General features: G+C 39.9%; 1 protein-coding gene across 1 annotated transcript in view; it reads left to right on the top strand.

The window, feature by feature from the left end:
* The window catches only part of mtus2b (microtubule associated tumor suppressor candidate 2b), a 49,533-nt gene extending 28,611 nt beyond the window's left edge, over nt 1-20,922 (top strand). Inside the window, exons 6-14 of the mRNA XM_060898132.1 lie at nt 4,517-4,719; nt 9,671-9,737; nt 9,948-10,162; nt 10,252-10,357; nt 13,300-13,373; nt 13,483-13,581; nt 13,709-13,828; nt 19,751-19,848; nt 20,715-20,922. Coding sequence (XP_060754115.1) covers nt 4,517-4,719; nt 9,671-9,737; nt 9,948-10,162; nt 10,252-10,357; nt 13,300-13,373; nt 13,483-13,581; nt 13,709-13,828; nt 19,751-19,848; nt 20,715-20,922 — 1,190 coding nt within the window. The remainder of the gene's footprint in view (nt 1-4,516; nt 4,720-9,670; nt 9,738-9,947; nt 10,163-10,251; nt 10,358-13,299; nt 13,374-13,482; nt 13,582-13,708; nt 13,829-19,750; nt 19,849-20,714) is intronic.
* Nucleotides 20,923-24,414: the final 3,492 nt, after the last annotated feature.

The following is a 24,414-nucleotide window of genomic DNA, read 5'->3' as shown; positions in this document are numbered from 1 at the left end:
TGTCTGTGTTTATGTGTCAGCCCTGTGATGACCTGGCGACTTGTCCAGGGTGTACCCCGCCTTTCGCCCGTAGTCAGCTGGGATAGGCTCCAGCTTGCCTGCAACCCTGTAGAACAGGATAAAGCGGCTAGAGATGGTGCTGAAAGTTATAAAATGTCTTTTAACTTGCCAAGGCCTTTTAACTTCCTGTTAGTGGCCATGATTGACTACAGCTGGTAGTTTCTCTGTGCCAATATAACAAGGGTTTGTTTGACAAGTACAAGTTATTGGGAGGTGTAGCCACTTTACCAAGGTCTGGAAGAAGACCCAAACTGTCACCCTCATCTGAGAGGAAATTGGTTCCAATGGTCAGGAACCACCAAGGCACAGGCCTGCCATGAACTGGAAGCTGCTGGAACACCAGTGTCACTGTCTACATTCAAGTGAGTTTTACATCACCATGCACTGAGAGGCTGCTGTCCAAGAAAGAAGCCCCTGCTCCAAAATCAATACCTCCAAGCTTGACTACAATTTGCAGTTGACTAAAGAAAATGCCTTTTGAAGGAAAAGTTTTTTGGTCAGATAAGACAAAGTTTGAGTTGTTTAGCATAATGACCAGAGGTATGTTTGGAGAAGGAAAGGTGAGGCATTCAACCCCAAGAACACTATACCAACTGTTAAGCATGGTTAAATAAAGTGGATGGAACAATGAAGATGGAGGACTATCCCAGAATTCTTCAAAATAACCTTGAACTATCAGCTAGATGGTTGAAACTTGGAAACAGTTGGGTGTTCCACCAGGACAATGACCCCAAACACATCAAAGCTGGTTGTGGAATTAATAAAGCAGACTAACATTAAGCTATAGATGACTTGCAAACACGTGATAAAAATGTGCTACGTCATGAGTGTCCACCATGATGGTGGATATACAAAGCAACTAGGATGGCAGCTGCTGAAAGCGTGTCTGTAAACAATGCTAAATTTTCTCAGTATTACCACACGATTTGAACAGTCAAGCAAAGCTTCAATACAAAGAAAAGATAGATATGTGTGGTTTTGACCCATATTATTTAAAAAAGTCAGACTTTTCTGAAGATAAAATGCTTCTACTGACCATTGAGTATGAATACAGGTCACTTTGTCCAATGACCATTTCATCCAATAGTTAAGACATTTTGTCCAAAGCCTTTTTCATATGCACTATCAATTATATTTCAGATACTTGTTTGTTCGAAAAAAGGAATTCTCAAAGTAATTTGACTGAAGCAAAACAGTTTTGTAACACAAATGAGTGCCATGGTATGTGCGCTTCGACACTAAAGAGCATACTAAGGGTGGTAACCACATAGGCCCGTGCCACTTGCTGACCCTGGGATGAGTTAACTCCTTTGTCATTGCAGGCTGCTCACTTGCATGTCTATGTTTCCAGCTGGATCATATTAAATCTTCAGGCTCAGAGCAGCACTCTCGTGGGGGCTTCATTCATGAATCCCAGGCCAAGGTGCCATCCTACTGACCCAAGACCATACTCTTTCAAATGGGGAGACTTAGAAGGAGGTACCTGTAAAATTTGGCTTTGTTGTGAGCTCCGTTGGCCAAGTTATTAAATTTTAAAGCTGGCTGGATCATGTTAAATCTTTAGGTGCTGAGCAGAGCTCTCACGGGGCTTTCGTTCGTGAGCGCTGGAAGACCTGAAATATAAAATAATTGATAGTATGTATGAAAAAAGCTTTGGACAAAATGTCTTAACTATTGGACGAAATGGTCATTGGACAAAGTGTCCTGATCCCCTCGTCTCCTCTCTGTACAGAGCCTCAGAGTTTCCTCGCCATCTGTCCGAATCACGGACGGAATTCTAAAAAATCGGAATGTGCCACGGTCATGAGTACTGTTGGAACCAGAATCATATACAGCACAAAGATATGGCATAGCTAAAAGAACGCTTAAAGCAGTGGAAAAAGTCAAGTTTATTTGTATAGCGCTTTTAACAATAAACATTGTCGTAAAGCAGCTTTACAGAAAAAACAAAGAGAGTTGCGCACACATGACCATGTTTTGTATGGAATGTCACTTGACCCTGCATTTGCATATCTACCAACATGGCCAACATCCAGGTTTGCATTTTGCTTTGATGTCACTTGCAAGTCAAGGATTGGAATGGCCTTTGCAAAGACCTGACTACAACCCTATTGAATATGTGGAATGTTGGATCCATGTCAGGAAACCATCAAATTTACTTGAACTCTACTAATTCTCCCAAGAAGAGTGGCCAAATATTCAACCAGAATTCTGCTAGAAGCTTGTTGATGGCTATCACAAGCGTCTAGTGAAGGCGAAATTTGCCAAGGGACATGTATACAAACGTCCAGTGTGTTGTATGTATATTTTTGACCCTGTATGCATAATTTTGACACTGTGATTTCAGAAAACCCCAAAATAAATTAAAACTTGTGTACCAAATTCATTCATTCATTCTTTCTTTTTTATTAAAGATGCATGTTGTATAATCATTCTGCCACAGCAAAAGAACAGTACAAAGAAATCATTGAAAGCCCAATATTGACATGAAATTCATGTATGCAAACTTCTCACAGCAACTGTATATAACCAGGCCACTGCAACAAACTTGGGAAAATATCCCTGTGAACTGTGTGTGAGTATCCACTTTCTGTTTTTGTAGATATGGATCTTTACGTTTTTCATTTTATCTACACAGACTAGTGCTTTCTTAATGGACTCTTATGCGTATTCTGTGTCACTCAGTGTTTTATGTGTAATCCATACCTCCTAGATTACTGTAACTTGCCCCCCAATCTCCCCGTCCTCCTTAAGACTCATCAATACTTGTGCATGTGTTTATGCATTTGTATGTGATGTTCATGTCAGATATGTCTGGTCAGATCACATTCCCCATAAATATACCCAGACTTGGTGATGAGTTGGTATAATTATGTTATGAACTCTTCATGTGGGGTCAAATACTGTACATGCTAATACCCAAAAGTGAAGAATCGCATTTAAAGTTTCATTTCCAACTGTGACACATTTTGCTGACATTTTAACAGCCAATATCTGTTTAAAAACAGAAGTTAAACAGTGAAATGGTTTAGGTCCATTTCACTGTGGCACATAACTATCCAACAGCTTGATCAAAGTGTGGCATTTACTGTGTGAGGAAATTGCACATAGGTAGTTTAGGTCTGCTGTTAAACTGGCTCCTTTCCCAATGTAATCTTTGTAGGAAGATAAGGAAATAACGGAGTAAGAAATGTTTTTAAAGAAAAGGTGTGCAATTTTATTGGTGGAAAATCCTAATTTTGGCCCAAATCTGATTTTTTAATGTGCTTTTGACTGTTTGTCAGAATCTGGCCACCCAATTAGTAACTGCAATTATTAGTTGAACCAAAAAAAGAACTTTAAAAGGCTCAGTACACTCTTAATTGTTTGGCTAGTATATTGACTTACCTAAAAATGGATACCCAAATAGCAACACCTACTAGACTACTATTTATTGAATACCATAGTGAACTAACTAGCTTTCCACATACACTACATGCTGCCTTGTCTTAGCTAGTTGATTTTGACCTGAAATGACTTCTGTTAGGGTGGCACGGTGGTGAAGTAGTTAGCATTGTTGCTTCACAGGCAGAAGGTTCTGGGTTTGAACCGTGTGGCCAACTGGGGCCTTAGTGTGGAGTTTGTACATTCTCCTGTGTGGGTTTCCTCTGAGCACTCTGGTTTCTACCCACATATTGCAACACTCATCACACAGCATATCCATTGAACTAAAATATAAAAATCAAACTGCTTTATAGCAGGGCTCCACACTTAAGAGAGTATGGTCATGCATCAACCTAATTTTTGATGGCTTTACTACCGTACAACATCCGTCTGTACGTGTACCACCACAGGGAACCTGATCATAAGTGCAAGGCAACGTATGTCATAAACACTTGACCGCCAGACAACGAAATTTGTATCTTTATTTACATAAGATAGATGGATTCTTATCCAGCGCTTATTTTTAATTTGCTTTTTAAAAAATTACATGGAATCATTTACTTGCACTGTAGCAGCCCTTGGCATTAAGAACAACAGCATGGGCTTCCAGGGCTGGTAGCTCTGCTTGTGTCATGAATAATGAGCAACAGCTCTGGCCAACACTTGCAAGTACATTTTACACTCATCAAGAGTTCCACTTTTAAGCAGTGCATGCGCATATATATATATATATATATATATATATATATATATATATATATATATATATATATATATATATATACACACTGTATATATTACTCCCACTTTGAATTAAGTTAATCAACTTTGCAAGTGATTCTTTACACTGCAAATTCTGAATTACAGAAGGAAATTATTTAGTCACTGTTAGCATACAGAGTGTGGTTCTTATATTTTCTACTTTTTCCATACCCTCAGATCCTAGAGACACACTGTTTAGTCCCAGTGTTTTCATATACAGTAGATTGAATGGCAATCAAGTTGACTTTCTATTTATATGGTTGTGTGTCAGTGCGTCAGAAGTCATGTGTGGCACGTCTCGGAGGCAGGACAGAGAGATTGAATGCAGAGCATGAGCACCTCCTGGCAGTACAGGGGCTGAAAGAGCGATGTGAGGAACAGGCCAAGCAGATCATCACCCTGCAGGCCCAACTCAGAAAAACCTCACTCTGCATGGATGTCTTGGCAATTACCACTCAGCAGTTCTGCCACAAGGTAACACATACTCATGCTAGCAAAAGACACACTGTGAATTTAATTCACATATACAGCTCTGGAAAAAATTAAGACACCACTTCAATTTTTTTCTTAAATCAGCATCTCTATGTATGGCAGCCATTTCATTCCAGTGCCTGTGCTGGAATTCCAACACAAACACACCTTATTTTACAATGAGGTACTGATTATGTGATCACCTGAACCATATCTTATTTAACAAGGAAAAGTATAAAAACCACTGCTGTGGTCATCACTATCCTTTTGCAGTAGGACCAGTTTGGCAAAAACAGTGCAAGAAGGACCTTAAATTTAATTGGAATACAAAAATATCTATTCGTTATGCCAAATGAGTTAAAAAGAAAAGTTTTGAATAAGAGAAAGAAGGGTTTGATTCTGGCTTTACTGGCAGAGGGATACAGTGAGTGTCAGGTTGTTTCCATCCTCAAAACTTCAAAGACAGCGGTTCATAAGAACAAGGTCAAGCGGCAGACACTAGGGACAACAAAGTTACAGACTGGCAGAGGGCCAAAACGACTCTCCATTCACCAGGATGATCGTCAATACCTTTGAATGTCACTCAACAACTGCAGGATGACATCAAGTGACTGACAAAAAGAATGGCAAATGGCAGCTGGGATTAAGTGCACGGCAAGGACGGTTTGGAACAGGCTCCTCTGGGTGGAGTTGAAGTCATGCAAAGCTAGAAAAAATGCCCTTCAAAGAATAGATGAGCCAGGCTGAGGTTTGCTAAAGACCATTAGGGTTGGACCATAGAGGAGTAGAGTAAGGGCATCTTCTACTTCTCTGAGGAGTCCAATTTTCAGCTTTTCCTGTCGCCTGGTCATCTAATGGTTAGATGGAGACATGGAGAAGCCCACAAGCCACAGTGTCTTGCACCCATTGCGAAATTTGGTGGAGGATCGGTGATGACCTGGGGGTGCTTCAGCAAGGCTGGAATGGGGCAGAGTTTTGTTTGTGAAGGACACATGAATCAAGCCATGCACAAGGTTATCCTGGAAGAAAACTTGCTTCCTTCTGCTCTGACAACGTTCCCTAACTCTGAGGATTGGGTTTTCCAGCAGGAGAGTGCTCCATGCCACACAGCCAGATTAATCAAGGTGTGGATGGAGGACCACAAGATCAAGACCCTGTCATGGCCAGCCCAATCTCCAGACCTGAACCCCATTGAAAACCTCTGGAATGTGATCAAGAGGAAGATGGATGGTCATAAGCCATCACACAAAGCTGAGGTGATTTTAATTTTTGCACCAGGAGTGGCATAGTCACCCAAGAGCAACGTGAAAGACTGGTGGAGAGCATGCCAAGATGCATGAAAGCTGTGATTTAAATGTCAGGGTTAGTCCACCAAATATTGATTTCTGAACTCATCCTAAGTTCAAACATTAGTATTGTGGTGTTTTTAAAATTGAATATGATCTTGATTTCTATGCATTAATCAAAGTCTGACAACAACACTTCATCTTTTTTTGATTATTTCGACCTGTTGTCATTTTCTGCAATTAAATGCTCTCAGTGACAATATTTTTATGTGGAATTTGGAGGAAATGTTGTCAGTAGTTTATGGAATAAAACAAAAATGTTCATGTTCTTCAAACACGTACCTATAAATAGTAAAATCAGATAAACTGGTAATTTTGCAGTGGTCTCTTAATTTTTTTTACAGAGGTGTGTGTGTGTGTGTGTGTGTGTGTGTGTGTGTTTTTACTGATTTTTCTGTTTAGGCTACTAAGCTATTTACTTTGCATCTCTCACAAGATAATCAATTTTATTACTGTTGCTGTCACTGGTGGAACTGATTCTTTCAGTCATCTTGTAAAGTATAACGAGATCTTTCATCCAGGGTAGAGTGTTGTGAACTGAGGGTGGCTTATACGACTCTGTGGTGCTTTTGTCAGTGGGGTCGGCTTTGACGCTTTCCCATTGTGTTTAATTGCTTCGCATGTGTCTTGGCTCTCCATGGACACTGTTGAATCATGCATTGCAAGGCGCTAAAACAGCCATTTATCGATCTCATCCTCCCATTTCTCCATCCCTCCCCCTTTCATCCACTTCCGCTTTTCAGTCGGTGGACGAGACCCTGTGTGCATGTCAGTGTATGATAAGCAGAGAAGATGAGGGTGTAAGGGAGGGAGATACGGGGGGGGGGGGGGAGAGAAGGAAGAGAAGAGGGAGGGAAGTAAGGGTGTATTGGGAGAAGCTGAGATCTAGGCGTTTGCCGGTAGCTGTTGCCAAAGCGGTCGTGCTATGATGCCAGGGATGAGGTAAGGCTATTTAAAGGGACGCTGGTGTTTTCCTCTTTCTTTTGCGTGATATCCCCCTCCCCATGCTTTCTCGGTCTTTCTCTTGTTCGCTCTTATTCTTTCTCTGCATTAGCATGGGTCAGAGCTGCAGTATATGCTCTTTCTCTAAGTCTCTCCCCCTCATTTGCTGTCTGGATGCTGACTGGACACGGGTAAAGCAGCCGTAGCTTTAGTTACACTCTCAGGGAGGATGCCTGTGTGTGTCTGTGTGTATAGTGTGTGCATGGACTGATTCATGGAACTGCTGTCATGTTGTTCTTGAAGTAGTTTCCGTACTTCTTTCTGTCTGTATGAATTCGTGTGCGCCTGCGTGCTTTTATGTGTGATATTTGTGTATGTTAATTAGTAGCTGTGGCTATCTTCAAGACATGCTAAAGATCAGATCACGCCCCATGTTTACCATCAGACACCTGATGCCAGATGTTTCCATCGTAGTGATCCTTCTCACTATTCATCATGTTTAATCACTCAAAATACTTGTTTCTACTTTTGTTCATTTATGCACATTCTTTTCCTCCATTACAGGTTGCAATATTGTCATATATTCCACCTCACATGGTTATGTGCAGTGCATTTACAATTGTGGATGTGCTGGGGTTTAATCCCTTTTTATAGGACTGGATTTATAAGGTTGATAATGGGTAGGAACAGTGTCCTTGAAACCGCCCCATCATGTCCATAATAAAACCAGAGGAAATAAAATGAGAAGAATCAGAGCTTTACATTCAAGAAAAGGATCCTTTAAGACCTGCAGGAAAATGAAAAAAGATCTGATTGGAAGAATGTTGTGAATAGCCTCACACCCAGAGGTTAGCAAACTAAATCAGATAATACTGCAGGTCATGACCCTACATTTTGCTTATAAAAGATGTGTAGGAGATTGAACCTACAAAGACCTAACTGAATAACTAGTATAAACTGTTGATATATGGTTTAGACAGAGAAAATCTCTTCCTCGACATTTCTCCCTATATATTAAGATATGCTAGAATGTTCAGTAAGTAGTTCATTCGTGATTATGATGCACTACAATTTCCTGTCAGAATTTCCCATCTGTGTACTAAAATACTTCTTTGTACTTACATTAGGATTATCAAAGTGATGAGTCATCATACATTAACATTGCCATGGATTGTGTAGTAAGAGTTGTAATGCAATTGATAATATATGTAGCTCCTGCTTATCTTTATATAGAGCAAAACCTACTTTTCATCCCTATGAGTTATTTATACTGTCTGTGTATCACTGCGGTGGTTGATTACATGACTTTTGTGCAAACAGACATGTGAATTAAGAGGACAAATGAGAAAATCAAGAGCAGTAAATTAATATTTGTTGCTAGCCTTTGCCATTGAGTATATATATGTTCAGTTTTATTTTTACCAGGATCATAATTATTAAGTATTCCAATGATTTTTAAAAAATCCTCCTCAGTTGACATTCTCAGTGACTTATGATACAGTCAGATACAGGAATATTGGCACGCTCACCATCCATCCATGCATTATTTGTACCACTTATCCGTCAGGGGCGTGAAAGAGCTGGAGCCAATCCCAGCTGACTTCAGACGAGAGGCGGGGTACATCTGGGGCAGGTTGCATGCTCAGGATAGAAGGATAAAAAAAGAAAGAAATATGTCTTATTATAGCTTGAATAACTGGAAATTTAAATTGAATGGGATAAATGTGGTTATAACATTTGGAATAAATTAAATTCCTTCCTGGCCTCAAATTAGTTTAAAATGATTAGTGAAAAAGAGAGTCGTGACTCCACTGCACAAATATATATATATATATATATATATATATATATATATCATCTCATTATCTGTAGCTGCTTTATCCTGTCCTACAGGGTCGCAGGCAAGCTGGAGCCTGTCCCAGCTGACTACGGGCGAAAGGCGGGGTACACCCTGGGCAAGTCGTCAGGTCATCACAGGGCTGACACATAGACACAGACAACCATTCACACTCACATTCACACCTACAGTCAATTTAGAGTCACCAGTTAACCTAACCTGCATGTCTTTGGACTGTGGGGGAAACCGGAGTACCTGGAGGAAACCCTGCGGACACGGGGAGAACATGCAAACTCCACACAGAAAGGCCCTCGCCAGCCACGGGGCTCGAACCCGGACCTTCTTGCTATGAGGCAACAGCGCTAACCACTACACCACTGTGCCGCTATTCAACAAATATAATATTATCAAGCCTAGTTTTGGACTTTTTTTTTATCAGAAAACTTTTATTTTATCAGAAACCATCTTTCTAGAAATAAATGTTTTAAATAAGCTAAATTATCTCCCAATTGAAATGAGAAACAATGAGAAACCTTTTTGTTTTATCATAATACCATGATGAGAAATATTAGAAATTCAACTATATTCAAGGTTGTTTCACTTGATAAGATTTTTTTTTTCAGTGCAAGATATTCTTTGTCAAATATTGCAGTCATATCCTGGACAGATATGGTTTCCATCTAGCTGTCTCAGCATCTATTAGGGATTGGGAATGAAATAATGAACTTGATAGAATTAATTTAATTGCAAATGATATCTATTTGAGGATTTCATATTTTCAGTTACACTATTTTGTATTTGTATATTCCTGTATGTGTGTGTGTTGCAGAATGAGAATGCTTTGGTGAAGGAGAGGGAATTGTCCCTGGAGCTTTCCAGGATCAGGGATGAAGTGGGTAAGTGGAGATGAGGAAGTTTTGACTCACCCTGTACACTAACCCTCACGAGATGGAGCACTTGAAATGGTAGCATGATGTCATCATGTCAGCTACCGATTACAAAAAAGAAATGAGGAATAAAGATAGGGAAATCCATCAGACCACACACTCTTTACCTAATCTCCCCCTCCCTTCTCTGTAATTCTATTTGTCTGTCGCTATCTGTAGTGGTCAGCGTGGGCCGGTGGGAGCGTTTGCAGGGTGAGAAGGCTGAGCTGGAGCGTACTTTTGAGCAGCAGCTGAGGAAGCTGAAGGAAGAGCAGGAGAAGGATCTGCAGGATCTGCAGGAGAGGCTGAGAAAAGAGCAGCAGGAGGAGATTGAGCTTCTGCAGCATCAGCAGAGCAGCCAGCTAGAGCAGCTCAGCTCCCAGCACCAACAGCAGGTCAGACACATGCATCAGCCATTTAGCCAATTTTTCTCGAGACAGATCCAAGCCCCAAGCTCTTATCTAAAAATAATATGGTTTGTCAGGTGGAGGAGATGAGTGAGAGCCATGAGGCGGCCATGCTGGAGATGGAGGCCGCTCATAACGCCACACTGGTCACTCTACAGGAGGAGCATGCTAGGACGGTCAAAAGTGAGTCTTGAGAAATCCAGAAATGCTAAACCTTATAAACAATTGAAAGGCAGAGGACATAGAAATTTTTGATACTGATTAGCCAGAAGGGGTTGACTTTTTTTCTATAATAGTACAGCTTGGATAAGCAAAGGCACATAAAAATATATATATATTAATGCACTCATTCTCTTTACAAAGAATTCAAAGCAACATGTTTGGCAGATGCTCTGTTTCATTTAATGTAGCATAGTAATTAATGTGTTTAGAAATAATTGTTCTTTAACAGTGAAAAATACTGTAGTCAAGATTTTTGTAAGGAAGTCATTTATGTAACATTTTCCAAAGACTGTAAAGGTTCTATCTGATTTGTTTTGCATGAATTAATAAGTATGTTATTTGCATACCAAACTTCCATCCATCCATCCATCCATCCATCCATTATCTGTAGCTGCTTATCCTGTTCTACAGGGTCGCAGGCAAGTTCGAGCCTATCCCAGCTGACGATGGGCGAGAGGCGGGGTACACCCTGGACAAGTCGCCAGGTCATCACAGGGCTGACACATAGACACAGACAACCATTCACACTCACATTCACACCTATGGTCAATTTAGAGCCACCAATTAACCTAACCTGCATGTCTTTGGACTGTGGAGGAAACCGGAGCACCCGGAGGAAACCCATGCAGACACGGGGAGAACATGCAAACCCCACACAAAAAGGCCCTTGCTGGCCACTGGGCTCAAACCCAGGACCTTCTTGCTGTGAGGCGACAGTGCTAACCACTACACCACAGTGCCGCCCCATACCAATCTTTAAATTGCAAAATATTGTTTGAGTATTGAAAAAATATCTAAAGTTGAAAAAATAAGTGCTTTGACCTTGTTGGTGGTCATAACTTTGCCGCTTGATATTTTAAACAGGATTTTCATGTAATTCCAAGTTTCTGGATTATTATTACTGAAGACTTTTTAACAGTCAGATATAAAGTTGTTGCTTTCATTTTCTGGTATGGGGAAAGTCTTCAAGAGAGAATTAAGTTAGTGGTCAAAGGTAAATATTAGTGTTTTTAGCTGATATATTAATACAGTGGTGCTTGAAAGTCTGTGAACCCCTTAGAATTTTCTATATTTCTGCATAAATATGACCTAAAACATCATCAGATTTTCACACAAGTCCTTAAAGTAGATAAAGAGAACCCAGTTAAACAAATGAGACAAAAATATTATACTTGGTCATTTATTTATTGAGGAAAATGATCCAATATTACATATCTGTGAGTGGCAAAAGTATGTGAACCTTTGCTTTCAGTATCTGGTGTGACCCCCTTGTGCAGCATTAACTGCAACTAAACATTTGCGGTAACTGTTGATCAGTCCTGCACACCGGCTTGGAAGAATTTTAGCCCATTCCTCTGTACAGAACAGCTTCAACTTTGGGATGTTGGTGGGTTTCCTCACATGAACTGCTCACTTCAGGTCCTCCCACAACATTTCCATTGGATTAAGGTCAGGAGTGTGACTTGGCCATTCCAAAACATTAACTTTATCCCTCTTTAACCATTCTTTGGTAGAACGACTTGTGTGCTTAGGGTCGTTGTCTTGCTGCATGATCCACCTTCTCTTGAGATTCAGTTCATGGACAGATGTCCTGACATTTTCCTTTAGAATTTGCTGGTATAATTCAGAATTCATTATTCCATCAATGATGGCAAGTCGTCCTGGCCCAGATGCAGTAAAACAGGTCCAAACCATGATACTGCCACCACCATGTTTCACAGATGGGATAAGGTTCTGATGCTGGAATGCAGTGCTTTCCTTTCCCCAAACATAACGCTTCTCATTTAAACCAAAAAATTCTATTTCGGTCTCATCCGTCCACAAAACATTTTTCCAATAACCTTCTGGCTTGTCCACGTGATCTTTTGCAAACTGCAGACGAGCAGCAATGTTCTTTTTGGAGAGCAGTGGCTTTCTCCTTGCAACCCTGCCATGCACACCATTGTTGTTCAGTGTTCTCCTGATGGTGGACTCATGAACCTTAACATTAGCCAATGTGAGAGTGGCCTTCAGTTGCTTAGAAGTTACCCTGGGGTCTTTTGTGACCTCGCCAACTATTACACGCCTTGCTTTTGGAGTGATCTTTGCTGGTCAACCACTCCTGGGGAGGGTAACAATGGCCTTGTATTTCCTCCATTTGTACACAATCTGTCTGACTGTAGATTGGTGGAGTCCAAACTCTTTAGAGATGGTTTTGTAACCTTTTCCAGCCTGATGAGCATCAACAACGCTTTTTCTGAGGTCCTCAAAAATCTCCTTTGTTCGTGGCATGATACACTTCCACAAACATGTGTTGTGAAGATCAGACTTTGATAGATCCCTGTTCTTTAAATAAAACAGGGTGCCCACTCACACCTGATTGTCATCCCATTGATTGAAAACACCGGACTCTAATTTCACCTTCAAATTAACTGCTAATCCTAGAGGTTCACATACTTTTGCCACTCACAGATATGTAATATTGGATCATTTTCCTCAATAAATAAATGACCAAGTATAATATTTTTGTCTCATTTGTTTAACTGGGTTCTCTTTATCTACTTTTAGGACTTGTGTGAAAATCTGATGATGTTTTAGGTCATATTTATGCAGAAATAGAGAAAATTCTAAAGGGTCCACAAACTTTCAAGCACCACTGTAGATATGTGATCTGTGAGTTGTAACTTTTAACTGGGTATTCTATAATATTAAATGTAATTATAAATGGATAAAAATTACAAGGTGTTTTACAAATAAGGAATATGTACTGGTTGGCAAATTGCTGTTCTGTAAATGAAATGAAGTAGTTTACAGCACTGTTGTGCTGTACTGCACTGTATTTCCTACTTAAGTGGTTCATTAGTAATGTTAGAAACTGTTAATGTTCATGGCTTCATTAGTAATGTTAGAAACTGTTCTTTCAGATCTCAAGATGGCACATGAGCAGCAGAAGAAATCTCTGGAAGAAGAATTTGAAAAACTCAGATTGTCACTGCAGGTAGAAAAACTGCTTTTACTCTCCAAGCACATACACCTTTTCTCTCTGATGGCCAATGTGATAAGCCCCATACGTTGTTTTTGTGTGTTGGTTATGTTGATGTGTTCAGGATCAGGTGGACACACTGACGTTTCAGAACCGCAGCTTGAGCGACCGAGCCAAGCGCTTTGAGGAGGCACTGCGTAGAAGTACAGATGAACAGATTGTGGTACTGGATTTAGCTTCACTTGCATTTATGCGTCTATATGTGCAGTTCATATGGTATTTTCTATAAACATGCCCTCAAAGTGGTTTTACAGTTTCCATATTTTATGTTTGTGTTTATATGTACTCAGGAAGCTTTGGCCCCATATCAGCACATAGAAGAGGATCTAAAGAGTCTCAAAGAGGTTCTGGAGATGAAGAATCAACAAATCCACCAACAAGAAGTCAAGATATCTGAGTTGGAGAAACTGGTTAGTGTTACTACAGAAGAAAATGGGGAAAGTGAAAGTAAAGTATGTTTATATGATCTGATTGCAGGGCTGTAATTTTGGCAAGAAATGGAATTATCCCTCAACACTCATGTGCCTTGTATCAACATAAAATGATTAGAGTCAAATAAACCTAATGAATTAGGTTTTGTATTACAGTACAAACAGACCAAAATGGCAGTCTAATGCTGTAAAGATACTCTTTTAGCATCTAGCCAGTCCATGCCTTTTGTAGGGTTTGAGAATCAATGTCACATCACACTGCATTGTGGACTTAATGTACCATCTTGTCTAATAAGGTGTATGTTTGTTTGTTTGTTACATCCAGTGGTTACATCAAGCTAATTTCAACCTGATAACCTCGTGGTACATAATCTACAGAGCATCTTATACCTTTTGTACACTTATCTATTACACTTACATCTCTGTACTTCCAACGTGAAAACAGACTTTTAAATACTGTAAATACAAAATTAGCTTTTCAGACTAAGATATAGTCAAGATTAAAAAAAAGTACATGGCATTTCATATTTAAAAGACATTAGTATTGTCTAAAACAATTTGTGGTGGGTAAACCACATGAAAAGTTCTGTCAATACTTGCAATGTCAGCTATATTGTCCTCTTATAGACAATGATGAAATATGCAATGGCAAAATGTACCAGACTCTTGAACAGATGAATGAAGTCTGGCTTGCAAGACTAACATCATGCAGACAATGTGGAAAGGATTTTAGTTTGGTTGTGACACTGCATGACCTACTTATGGAGAGTGAAAGAAAGAAAGAAAGAAAGAAAGAAAGAAAGAAAGAAAGAAAGAAAGAAAGAAAGAAAGAAAGAAAGAAAGAAAGTTCTTTACTGCCTTCACCTTTTCCAGTATTTTTTCTTATTAATGTGACTTGAGTGCATACTGCTTTAAACAATTTACTAATTACAGGTTACAAGATACAATTACAAGCTCATGTGCAGGTCAAAAGTAAATGTGAAAAGGACTTACAGATTACTGACAAGAGTAATTTGAACATGTTAGCTATGAAACATCCATTGTGAATGTTTCATTTCACAGTCGTGAAAATGTCACTGCGGTTTAAAGAAACCTTGAAACTTGCCGAATGGCATTGCATTTCAGTTTGATTTAGTGTACATTACTATTCAGCAAAAATTGTAAAACTGACTTGTTCTCAACAACAACAACAATCAGCACTGAATCACCAAGTTAAAGGTTCCTACCCATTCTGATCATTCTTATAAAATAACACACTTCAAAATATTATACAATGTTGTGAATAATTTAGTGTGTGTGTGTATATATATATATATATATATATATATATATATATATATATATATATATATATTAGTGCTGTCAAGCGATTAAAATATTTAATCGCGATTAATGTCGCGACTGTCATAGTTAACTCGCGATTAATCGCAATTTAATTGCACATTTTTGTCACATGAAAAACCATTGTAATTCTCTTATCAGCATAAAAAAGTGAATGGGCTTGCTCACTGTTCGAACTACGGGGGTACTCGGGGGATCCGAGATCCCCTGAAACAGACATGAGATCCCTTGAAAACATGATTTGGGAAATGTTGGGGGGTCTCTAAAATATTGGCAAAATGATGTTTATTGACATAGCAATCGTGTGTAACGGGAAGCATTTGCATATCCGAAGTGAGCGCGATGGAGAGCCACGCTCTGAGACAAGCGCAAGCACCCCACCCCAAGGGGAAAAAAGGGACCCCCCGAAAATATCGGCATAGTTCGAACACTGGTTGTACCAATGTTTTTTTTTTTTTTTTAATTGCAGAGCATAACACGTCTTGTCACAACCACTGCAAAGTGGGGCTGGAGCCGCCGATGGGAAAACGAAACCTAAGCCGAGCACCGTGGCTCTTCGGGGGAGGGCAGAGGACTCTGGCTGTGCGGGGCGTGGCATCATGTCACAGAGCGTTAATCTCGCGATAAAAAAATTACCGCCGTTAAAATTGAGTCAAGTTATCGCGTTAATAACGCGACATTTTTGACAGCACTAATATATATATATATATATATACTCACCGGCCACTTTAATAGGAACTTGTTCTTGATTTTAAGATTCCTGTTCTTTGCTGGCAGGAGTGGAATCCAATGTGTTCTCCTGCTGTTGCATGCTGAGATGCTTTTCTGCTCACCATGGTTGTAAAGAGTTTCTATGAGTTACTGTATCCTTCCTGGCAAAAAAGTTCGAACCAATCTGGCCATTTTCCTCTGATCTCTCTTATCAACAAGACGTTTCCACCCACAGAACTGTCACTCGCGGAATGATTCTTGTTTTGTGCACCATTCTGTGTAAGAGATTGCTGTGTGTGAAAACCCCAGGAGATCAGCAGTTTCTGAAATCTTCAACCCAGTCTATCTGGCTCAAACCAACACCCATGCCATAGTGAAAGAAAGTCACACCTTGAGATCACAATTTTTCCCATTCTGATGTTTGAAGTAAACATTAACTGAAGCTCTTGATTTGTATCTGCATGATTTTATGCATTGTGCTGCTGTTAAGGGATCGGCTGATTAGATAACGGCATAAAACAGCAGGTGGATGGGTGTTCCTAATAAAATGGCCAGTGAGTGTATATATATATATATATATATATATATATATATATATATATATACATACATATATATATAAAACTGTGCAAAAGTCTTAGCCACCTTGAATTTTTTTTAGTACAAACTTTATTATAGGCTTTTATTTTATGACTTCTACGTTATGGAACCAATTTCCAAATATTAGTTTTCCAGCAGGGCGGCATGGTGGTGTAGTGGTTAGCGCTGTCGCCTCACAGCAAGAAGGTCCGGGTTCGAGCCCCGTGGCTGGTGAGGGCCTTTCTGTGCGGGGTTTGCATGTTCTCCCTGTGTCCGCATGGGTTTCCTCCGGGTGCTTTGGTTTCCCCCACAGTCCAAAGACATGCAGGTTAGGTTAACTGGTGACTCTAAATTGACCGTAGGTGTGAATGTGAGTGTGAATGGTTGTCTGTGTCTATGTGTCGGCCCTGTGACGACCTGGCGACTTGTCCAGGGTGTACCCCGCCTTTCGCCCGTAGTCAGCTGGGATAGGCTCCAGCTTGCCTGTGACCCTGTAGAACAGGATAAAGCGGCTAGAGATAATGAGATGAGATGAGTTTTCCAGCACAAAATTAAATGTTACAGAAAAATGTTTGTATGTCAGTAAAGAAAGCAGCATATCACATCAGAGACACTTTTCAAACAAAAAAACATAACCAAGGCTGCTGGGTTTTGCTGCAAAAATAAGAAGCAAGTGTGACAGTCAAAGTGTCCAGAAGAACTGTGGCTGGTTCTGCAAGATACTCAGTAAAACCTACAGCTCATTTCCTTATAAAACTGCACTAACTTTACCTGAGACTGCTATTTTTTTTAAGCAAAGGGTCATCTCACACCAAATATTGACTTTTTTTCATGCATTACTGCTCACTGATCTTTGCCGAGTTTCCCAAAAGCATCGTAGTACAAAGATCATCGTTAAATGGTTGAGCAACCAGCACAATGAACACTCTCTCTCTCCTAGTTAAAGGAGATACGCAGAACCATGGCCTAACTTTTTGTTTATAAATGCCTTGAGACCTCAAGAATGGCACAGGAATAGTTTTAAGTGTTAACAATAAATCTAATATAGTAATTTTTACGATTAAAATGATTCATATAGGTAGCAATCTGAGTGAATGACATTGACATCTGTGACATTACAGCAGGAAGGCTGTTGGTCTCATCGCCATTTCCGCAATACTAAAACACAGAGCTAACTGCAACTTCGATCCTCCATTTTGAGCTAATTTATCGCCATGCCACGTAAATGTGTTGCTGGATGGTGCAGCAACACGACAGAAAGTGGACTTATGTTGCATTCATGGCCCAAGAATGTTCAAACTGCAAAGATTTGGACGTGTTTTGCGAAAAATTCACGGATTGGGCGCCTACGAAGTGGTCTCTCCTCTGCTCTGCACGTTTTACTGAGGACTCGTACAAAACCTCTGATCTGTTGAGGAGCATTGGCTATAAGCCCATATTGAAAGAGGGTGCAGTACCAACAATTAAAGGAAAAGAAAATTACAAGAAAAGGAAAGTAAGTTCAGTTGCACCAGTAGTAATGGCGGAGTACTCCGTATGGAGAAAATGGAGAATGAGTGGACTAGTCGTCAGATTTCTCCACTGGATATGCTTTTTTTTTTCTTCTGCTGGATATGCTTGCCTCAGCAGCAATCTCTCGCCCTTACATGGAAGAAGTGAATGAACAAAGAACTGAAAGTCAGATTGTTTCAAAACAATCGGCCACAAGCTTGGGCTTCAAGAAGCAAGAACACAGACGGGTAAGATGCGACTCTCATTTGGTTACATCACAACACTAACAACAACACTCATTGTTTACCTGCATTTAGATTAATACATGTAACTTGTATTGTGTATTTAAGTTACCAGTATAAGATTATTTAATTTGCTTCAGAGTGTGATTGTCTCAGTTCATTTGATTATTTAATTAACCTTTTACATTTTATCAGTGAACATGCATGTACATTAGGGTTATGACTGTGAAAGTGTTTTCAAAATTTCTACTTTCCTGATGTTGCATTTGGTGAACTTTTACTCATATATTACTTTTTTGAAGTTATTTTTATTGGGTCATGCAAAAACCTCCCGCACCCAACATCACCTCACTTTTGATAAATACATGTATATTAAATAAATAAATCATGATTATAAAATAAATTCATTGAAAGATATGTAAAGTACTTTTATATAACAATAAATTGCTTAACAATTGTTGTAATAATATTATTACAACAATTGTTAAGCAATTACAAAAAACAATTGTTGTAATAATATTATAATTGTTAATATAATTAACAATTATAATTATTATTACAACAATTGTTAAGCAATTTATTGCTATATAAAAGTACTTTACACATCTTTCAATGAATTTATTTTGTAATTATGATTTATTTATTTAATATACATGTATTTATCAAAAGTGAGGTGATGTTGGGTGCGGGAGGTTTTTGCATGACCCAATAAAAATAACTTCAAAAAAGTAATATATGAGTAAAAGTTCACCAAATGCAACATCAGGAAAGTAGAAATTTTGAAAACACTTTCACAGTCATAACCCTAATGTACATGTATGTTGCATAAGTTATAATGCCTATCCTGTTTTAATGAGCGTCACATGAGACTGTCAGTTCAATTCCATCCAATTCTCTAGACGGCTTTGTTCTCTGGCTTTATTTCGTAAGGTGGGGGCCTCCGTGGCCGACGTGTTACTATCGGATACACTTTCCGACGGTTCGAACTGATACAGTTCTACATGTATAGCAGCAGCATGTACACACACTCCAATTTCAGGACTATCACAGTCAGCTGTATTGGAATCCGAAGAATCTCCAGTAAATCCGAATGAAGAGGCCATTGCAACTACTCTGGCCTGCCGAGTCTGGCTTTGGTCTATAGCACCGGTTCCCACTGTGACATCACGCACTCAGGGCTGGCTGGCTCAGCGAGGCAGCTCGAATGCCAACTTTGCGGTTGATTTTAATTCTCAAAACTATATATATATTTTAATTCCCAATTATGCAGCATACAAGAGTCAAGGATGGAGATACTATCCACTCAGAAATTTATTTAAAAATAAAGGTTCTGCGTATCTCCTTTAAGATGCCCTTAGCGTTAAGAGGCTTTTGGGAAACCCACCCCTTTATGGTATTTTTTTGATGTTGAAACATTTAATTTCATTATTTTTAAAACCATCTTTGCTCTACAGCATTTCGTTGCATGTGCATAAAATTTTTGCACAGTACTATATGTAAATCTAAAAAAATAAATTTTATGTGCGTCTTTTTACAGGCCCAGAAGAATGCCTTATTAGAAGAGCGTGTTCAGGTTCTACAGCAGCAGAATGAGGACCTTAAGGCGAGAATAGACCTCAACCTTGCCATGTCCAGGTCTATACATATCTGTACACTACAGATCATTGAACAGCTCAACATACTAAATGATAATTCAGACCTTCAAATAAATGTATCACTTTAAAATCCTAAATCATACAAGCACAAACCTACAGTATATGTGGATTACTGACATTTTAGAATCTGTATCTGGGTTATTTATCTTTAATAGCATGTAGCGAAATGTTTTATTCCTCTTATACCACAGCAGCTTTCCAACACTAATGATTTTTGTAATTTATTTTTTTAAAGAATGAAATGTTGTACATTTTATCAGTTTACAGTTGTGTTTAATGTTGTGAAATGTCCACAAAACAAGTTAGTTCCTGTTATCACTTGTGTTATTGCAGCACCAGCCTCATTTTCTCTCTTTTGAAGTTAGTAAGACCAAGAATAATGTAGCGTATCATGTTACATAGAAAGTGCAAAGTCCTCCATCCTGAAGAATTTCCCAGAACTGTAGAAAAGCTACAGTATTGCCTTTTAAAACCTCTAAATAAATGTTTCCTCACAGAAAATTTCACTATATGAAATATTACACATGCATCAGTTCATGTGTCGCACCTACCATATAAGTCCTTGCATGAGTTGTTACTATTGGAAAAAATAATGTATTCGTGCAATAATGTAAACCTGTGATTTACTTACTGTCAGAGCTGCTCTTGTAGAAATTGATGAGAAATCAAAATTGAGAATAGTGTGCTGTAGTACATGGGCAAATAGTAGTGAATATAAAATTACATTATCAATGTGACTCCAAATGGCTAATGAAAAGAGTTCGATAAATGAAAGCCATTTTCATCCATACATTATCATCTTAGCTGTAGTTTGCATCAGGCTAATCATTTTTCTCATTTTCTCAGACAACTGTCAGAGAAGAATGCTAACCTGCAGGAGTATGTGGAGAAGGAAAGTAATGAGAAAAAGCGACTGAGTCGCACAAACGAGGAGCTGCTCTGGCGTCTGCAAACGGGCGAACTGAGTCCACGCATGTCACCCAACCAGTCGCCACTCCATCAACCTTCTCCAGGCCAAGGCTCACCATCCCATCTCCCTCCCTTTCCTAGATGAACCCCACCATCTTTCTTTCACTTTCTTCCTCTCTGTCTTTTCATCAATTTCATTTCAAATGTACCCTCTTTTATCAGGCGTAAGTGCAAGCAGACATTTAAGGTGCTTTCTGTTGTGATATAGACTGTATCAGTTGAGCTGTATGTGCTGTAAATGGGTGCTGATAGCTAGGTTATCTCAGGAGGCTCAGGAAGAGTGTGTCTGAATTCAAACCCCTAAATCCTCTGTAAGTCTGTGTCTTACACATTTTAATTCTGGATAAACAAATGGGACTCCATGTAACACAGTTTCAGTATAACAAAACATGGACAGACCTCCCATTAGTTTGTTCATTTTAACAACTTTTTAATTACCATCATCATATAAACATGAACACAGCCACCTTGGAGCTGTAGATTTTTCTACCCTACTTGCATCATGCATAAAGAAGTACTGACTTACTGCTGGCATGTTTTGCAAATCTGCAATTTGAATTAGCTTCTATGGTGCCTGTATGTTGAGCTCTACTTTGACTAGCATTTGCAGCTTATATAGGATAAACAGTGAAAATGAAAGCATAAACAAGATACATACAGTTAATTATTCATTAATTCATTCATCCCCAGTAAGTGCTTTATCCTGGTCAGGGTCACTTGTGGATCTGGATCCTATCCTGGGAACATTGGGAATAGATCCTGAATGGGATGTCGGTTCATCACAGAGCACCATCCACACACACATTCACACATTCATTCACACCAAGGGACACTTTAGAATAGACCATTCACTTACTGACGTTTTTCGGCGTTGGAAGAAGATCGGAGAACCCCATCACAAAGAATATACAGAGAAACACCCACAGCCATTGAGAGCCCCTAAGCAACAAATTACTCAGCCAGTCACCTCCCACCCAACCCTTACTCACACCAGTTATATTATTTTATTTCAAAGAATGAACAGAATCATTATATCTTGGATAAGAGAAAAACAGTTTAATGAGTAATAAAATAAAGACACAGCCTTTATTGGGTCACATGTACACTCAAGCACAGCAAAATTCTTCCTCTGCATTTAACCCATCTGAAGTAGTGAACATACACAAGTGAGCAATGAGCACACACACATATACCCAGAGCAGTGGGCAGCTATGCTACAGCACCTGGGGAGCATAGCTGCCCCCCTCCCTTTTTTTCTATTCTATATATTTTTTTCTATTCTTTTTATACCACAAAGTGGGTCCTGGAACTGTCTGATGCATAAACCTTTCCATGAAGTGATAGAAATGTGCACTTTTTGCATATCTATTTTAAAAATCATGGGCCCCCCTGGAGGTCTGGGGCCCCTAAGTATCCAGTTATACCGCTGTTAGTGGACAGTCATTAGCACTGTCGCCTCACAGCAAGAAGGTCCTGGGTTCAAGTCCAGTGGCCGACGGGGGCCTTTCTGTGTGGAGTTTGCATGTTCTCCCCATGTCTGTGTGGGTTTCCTCCAGGTGCTCCGGTTTCCCGCACAGTCCAAAGACATGCAGGTTAGGCTAATCATGGACTCTAATTTGACCGTAGATGTGAATGTGAATGGTTGTGAAGCTGCGACAGGCCTAGCAAGCTGGCAGCAGGTTAAGTGTGTGTGCTCTCGATAGACGCAGACAGCCTCGTGAGAGGCTGGCAACTGACAGGCCAATTGGCCTACAGGGCGTCAGAATGAAAAAATAATAATAACTGACCATATAAAACCAAAGTAGTTTCTCTTTCATTCTCTCTAACAGTTCATAACATATTGTGGTTTTACTGAGCTCACTGTTCAAAAAAACACATACACACCTCTCGCAGATTGGCCATGGATGTCAAGTAGGGTTGCCACCTGTGTCTGACAAAAATCCTGGACATTTCGACCATCCAATCGACCTTTTTGCTTGTAAGCAACGGCGCCCTTCGCACATCTAACCCAAGACAAAAATCGCCCTTCTACGCTGAAATTGTATTGCTCTAATTAGTAAAAATGACGCTTTTGCTAGTTATTTGTTTAGTTAAATAAATACATAGGAGGACATGTAACTGATATAACTGGGCACATACAGTACATACAGGAGTATGTACTACACTACACTATTTCATTTAATTCACCAAAACCTTACCTAATCTTCCATTTATATTTGGTGTTTTTCTTTGCTGCTGCTATGAGTCCTGGCTGATTTTCAATGAATGTCTTGAACTCAGTACAGGACAACTGAAAGTTTAGCCTGACTTGAAGCTCAGCCTTCACCATTGCAACAGAGAGTGTGTTTCTTTTATCAGTCCAAGCATCCTCCATTGCCCCTTATCCACCAAAGCAGTTCCAGGGCAGGTTCGGGGCCAGTGCTTAGTTTGGAACCGGGTTTTCTGTTTCCACTGACAAAGAACTGGCTCTGGGGCCAGAAAAACCGGTTCCAGGCTAGCACCAGCTCTCTGCTGGGCCAGAGGAAAGAACCGCTTACGTCAGCGGGGGGCGGAGTTGTTAAGACCAACAACAATAACAAGACCGCGAAAGATTGCCATTTTTAAGCGACGAGAAGCCGCAGCTGTACTTGCGCGAAGTCATCCATTATTAGGGCCCGAGCCCTATGGGCGAAGGCCCTATTGTTCTTGTAAGAGTTCACTATTATTAGGGCCCGAGCCCTATAGGGCGAAGGCCCTATTGTTCTTGTAAGAGTTCACTATTATTAGGGCCCGAGCCCTATGGGCGAAGGCCCTATTGTTCTTGTAAGAGTTCACTATTATTAGGGCCCGAGCCCTATAGGGCGAAGGCCCTATTGTTCTTGTAAGAGTTCACTATTATTATTCTTCTTCTTTATTTTTCTCCGCTGTTGGGCCATTTTCGGGGCGCTTGCCATGGGCGAAAACGCGCGAAATTTGGCGCCACTTCCGAGAATTGCCACCGCTACTCAGAACCAAACGCCCACACTTGGCCGGGGCTCAGGGCCTCTATAGCGCCCCCTAAGTCGTTGTGATTTTGGCCTCCCGCATTAAGGTGCCTGGTTGCCATATAGTTTGTAGTAGTGGCATGCCATTTGGTATGCATATGTATCTCACTAAGCCGGACAAAAATGTAATGCCAATGCATTAGCCATGCCCAACAGGAAGTGAGGTAATTTCACTTTTGTGTGAAATGCATGGCCACGAAGATGGCACAACTCCTCCTAGACCGTTCATAGGAATGTCACCAAAATTTATACACATCATCTACAGACATGGCTGACAAAAGTTACTAAATACGTTTCACGTAGGATAAACCGTTCAGAAGTTATACGTCAATCAATTTTCACTTCAAAATTTTACATGCTAAAAAATTCATAACAAATCTTCTAATTGCTCAACACTGCTCATACTTCACACCCTAATCACTCATTGGGCTTCTGACATGTTACCCAATTTCTGTGATATTTCGCCACTGGGGGCGCTATTTTTGGGCAAAAAATCCAATCTTTCCTCAAATTTGGTCAAACTTCACGGCCACCCTCTTACTACCTCCCATGTC

Source organism: Neoarius graeffei, chromosome 17 (genome assembly GCF_027579695.1).
Source record: "Neoarius graeffei isolate fNeoGra1 chromosome 17, fNeoGra1.pri, whole genome shotgun sequence".
Classification (NCBI taxonomy): Eukaryota; Metazoa; Chordata; class Actinopteri; order Siluriformes; family Ariidae; genus Neoarius; species Neoarius graeffei.
The sequence above is the reverse complement of the archived record's forward strand: the minus strand, read 5'-3'. Positions and strand labels throughout refer to the sequence as shown.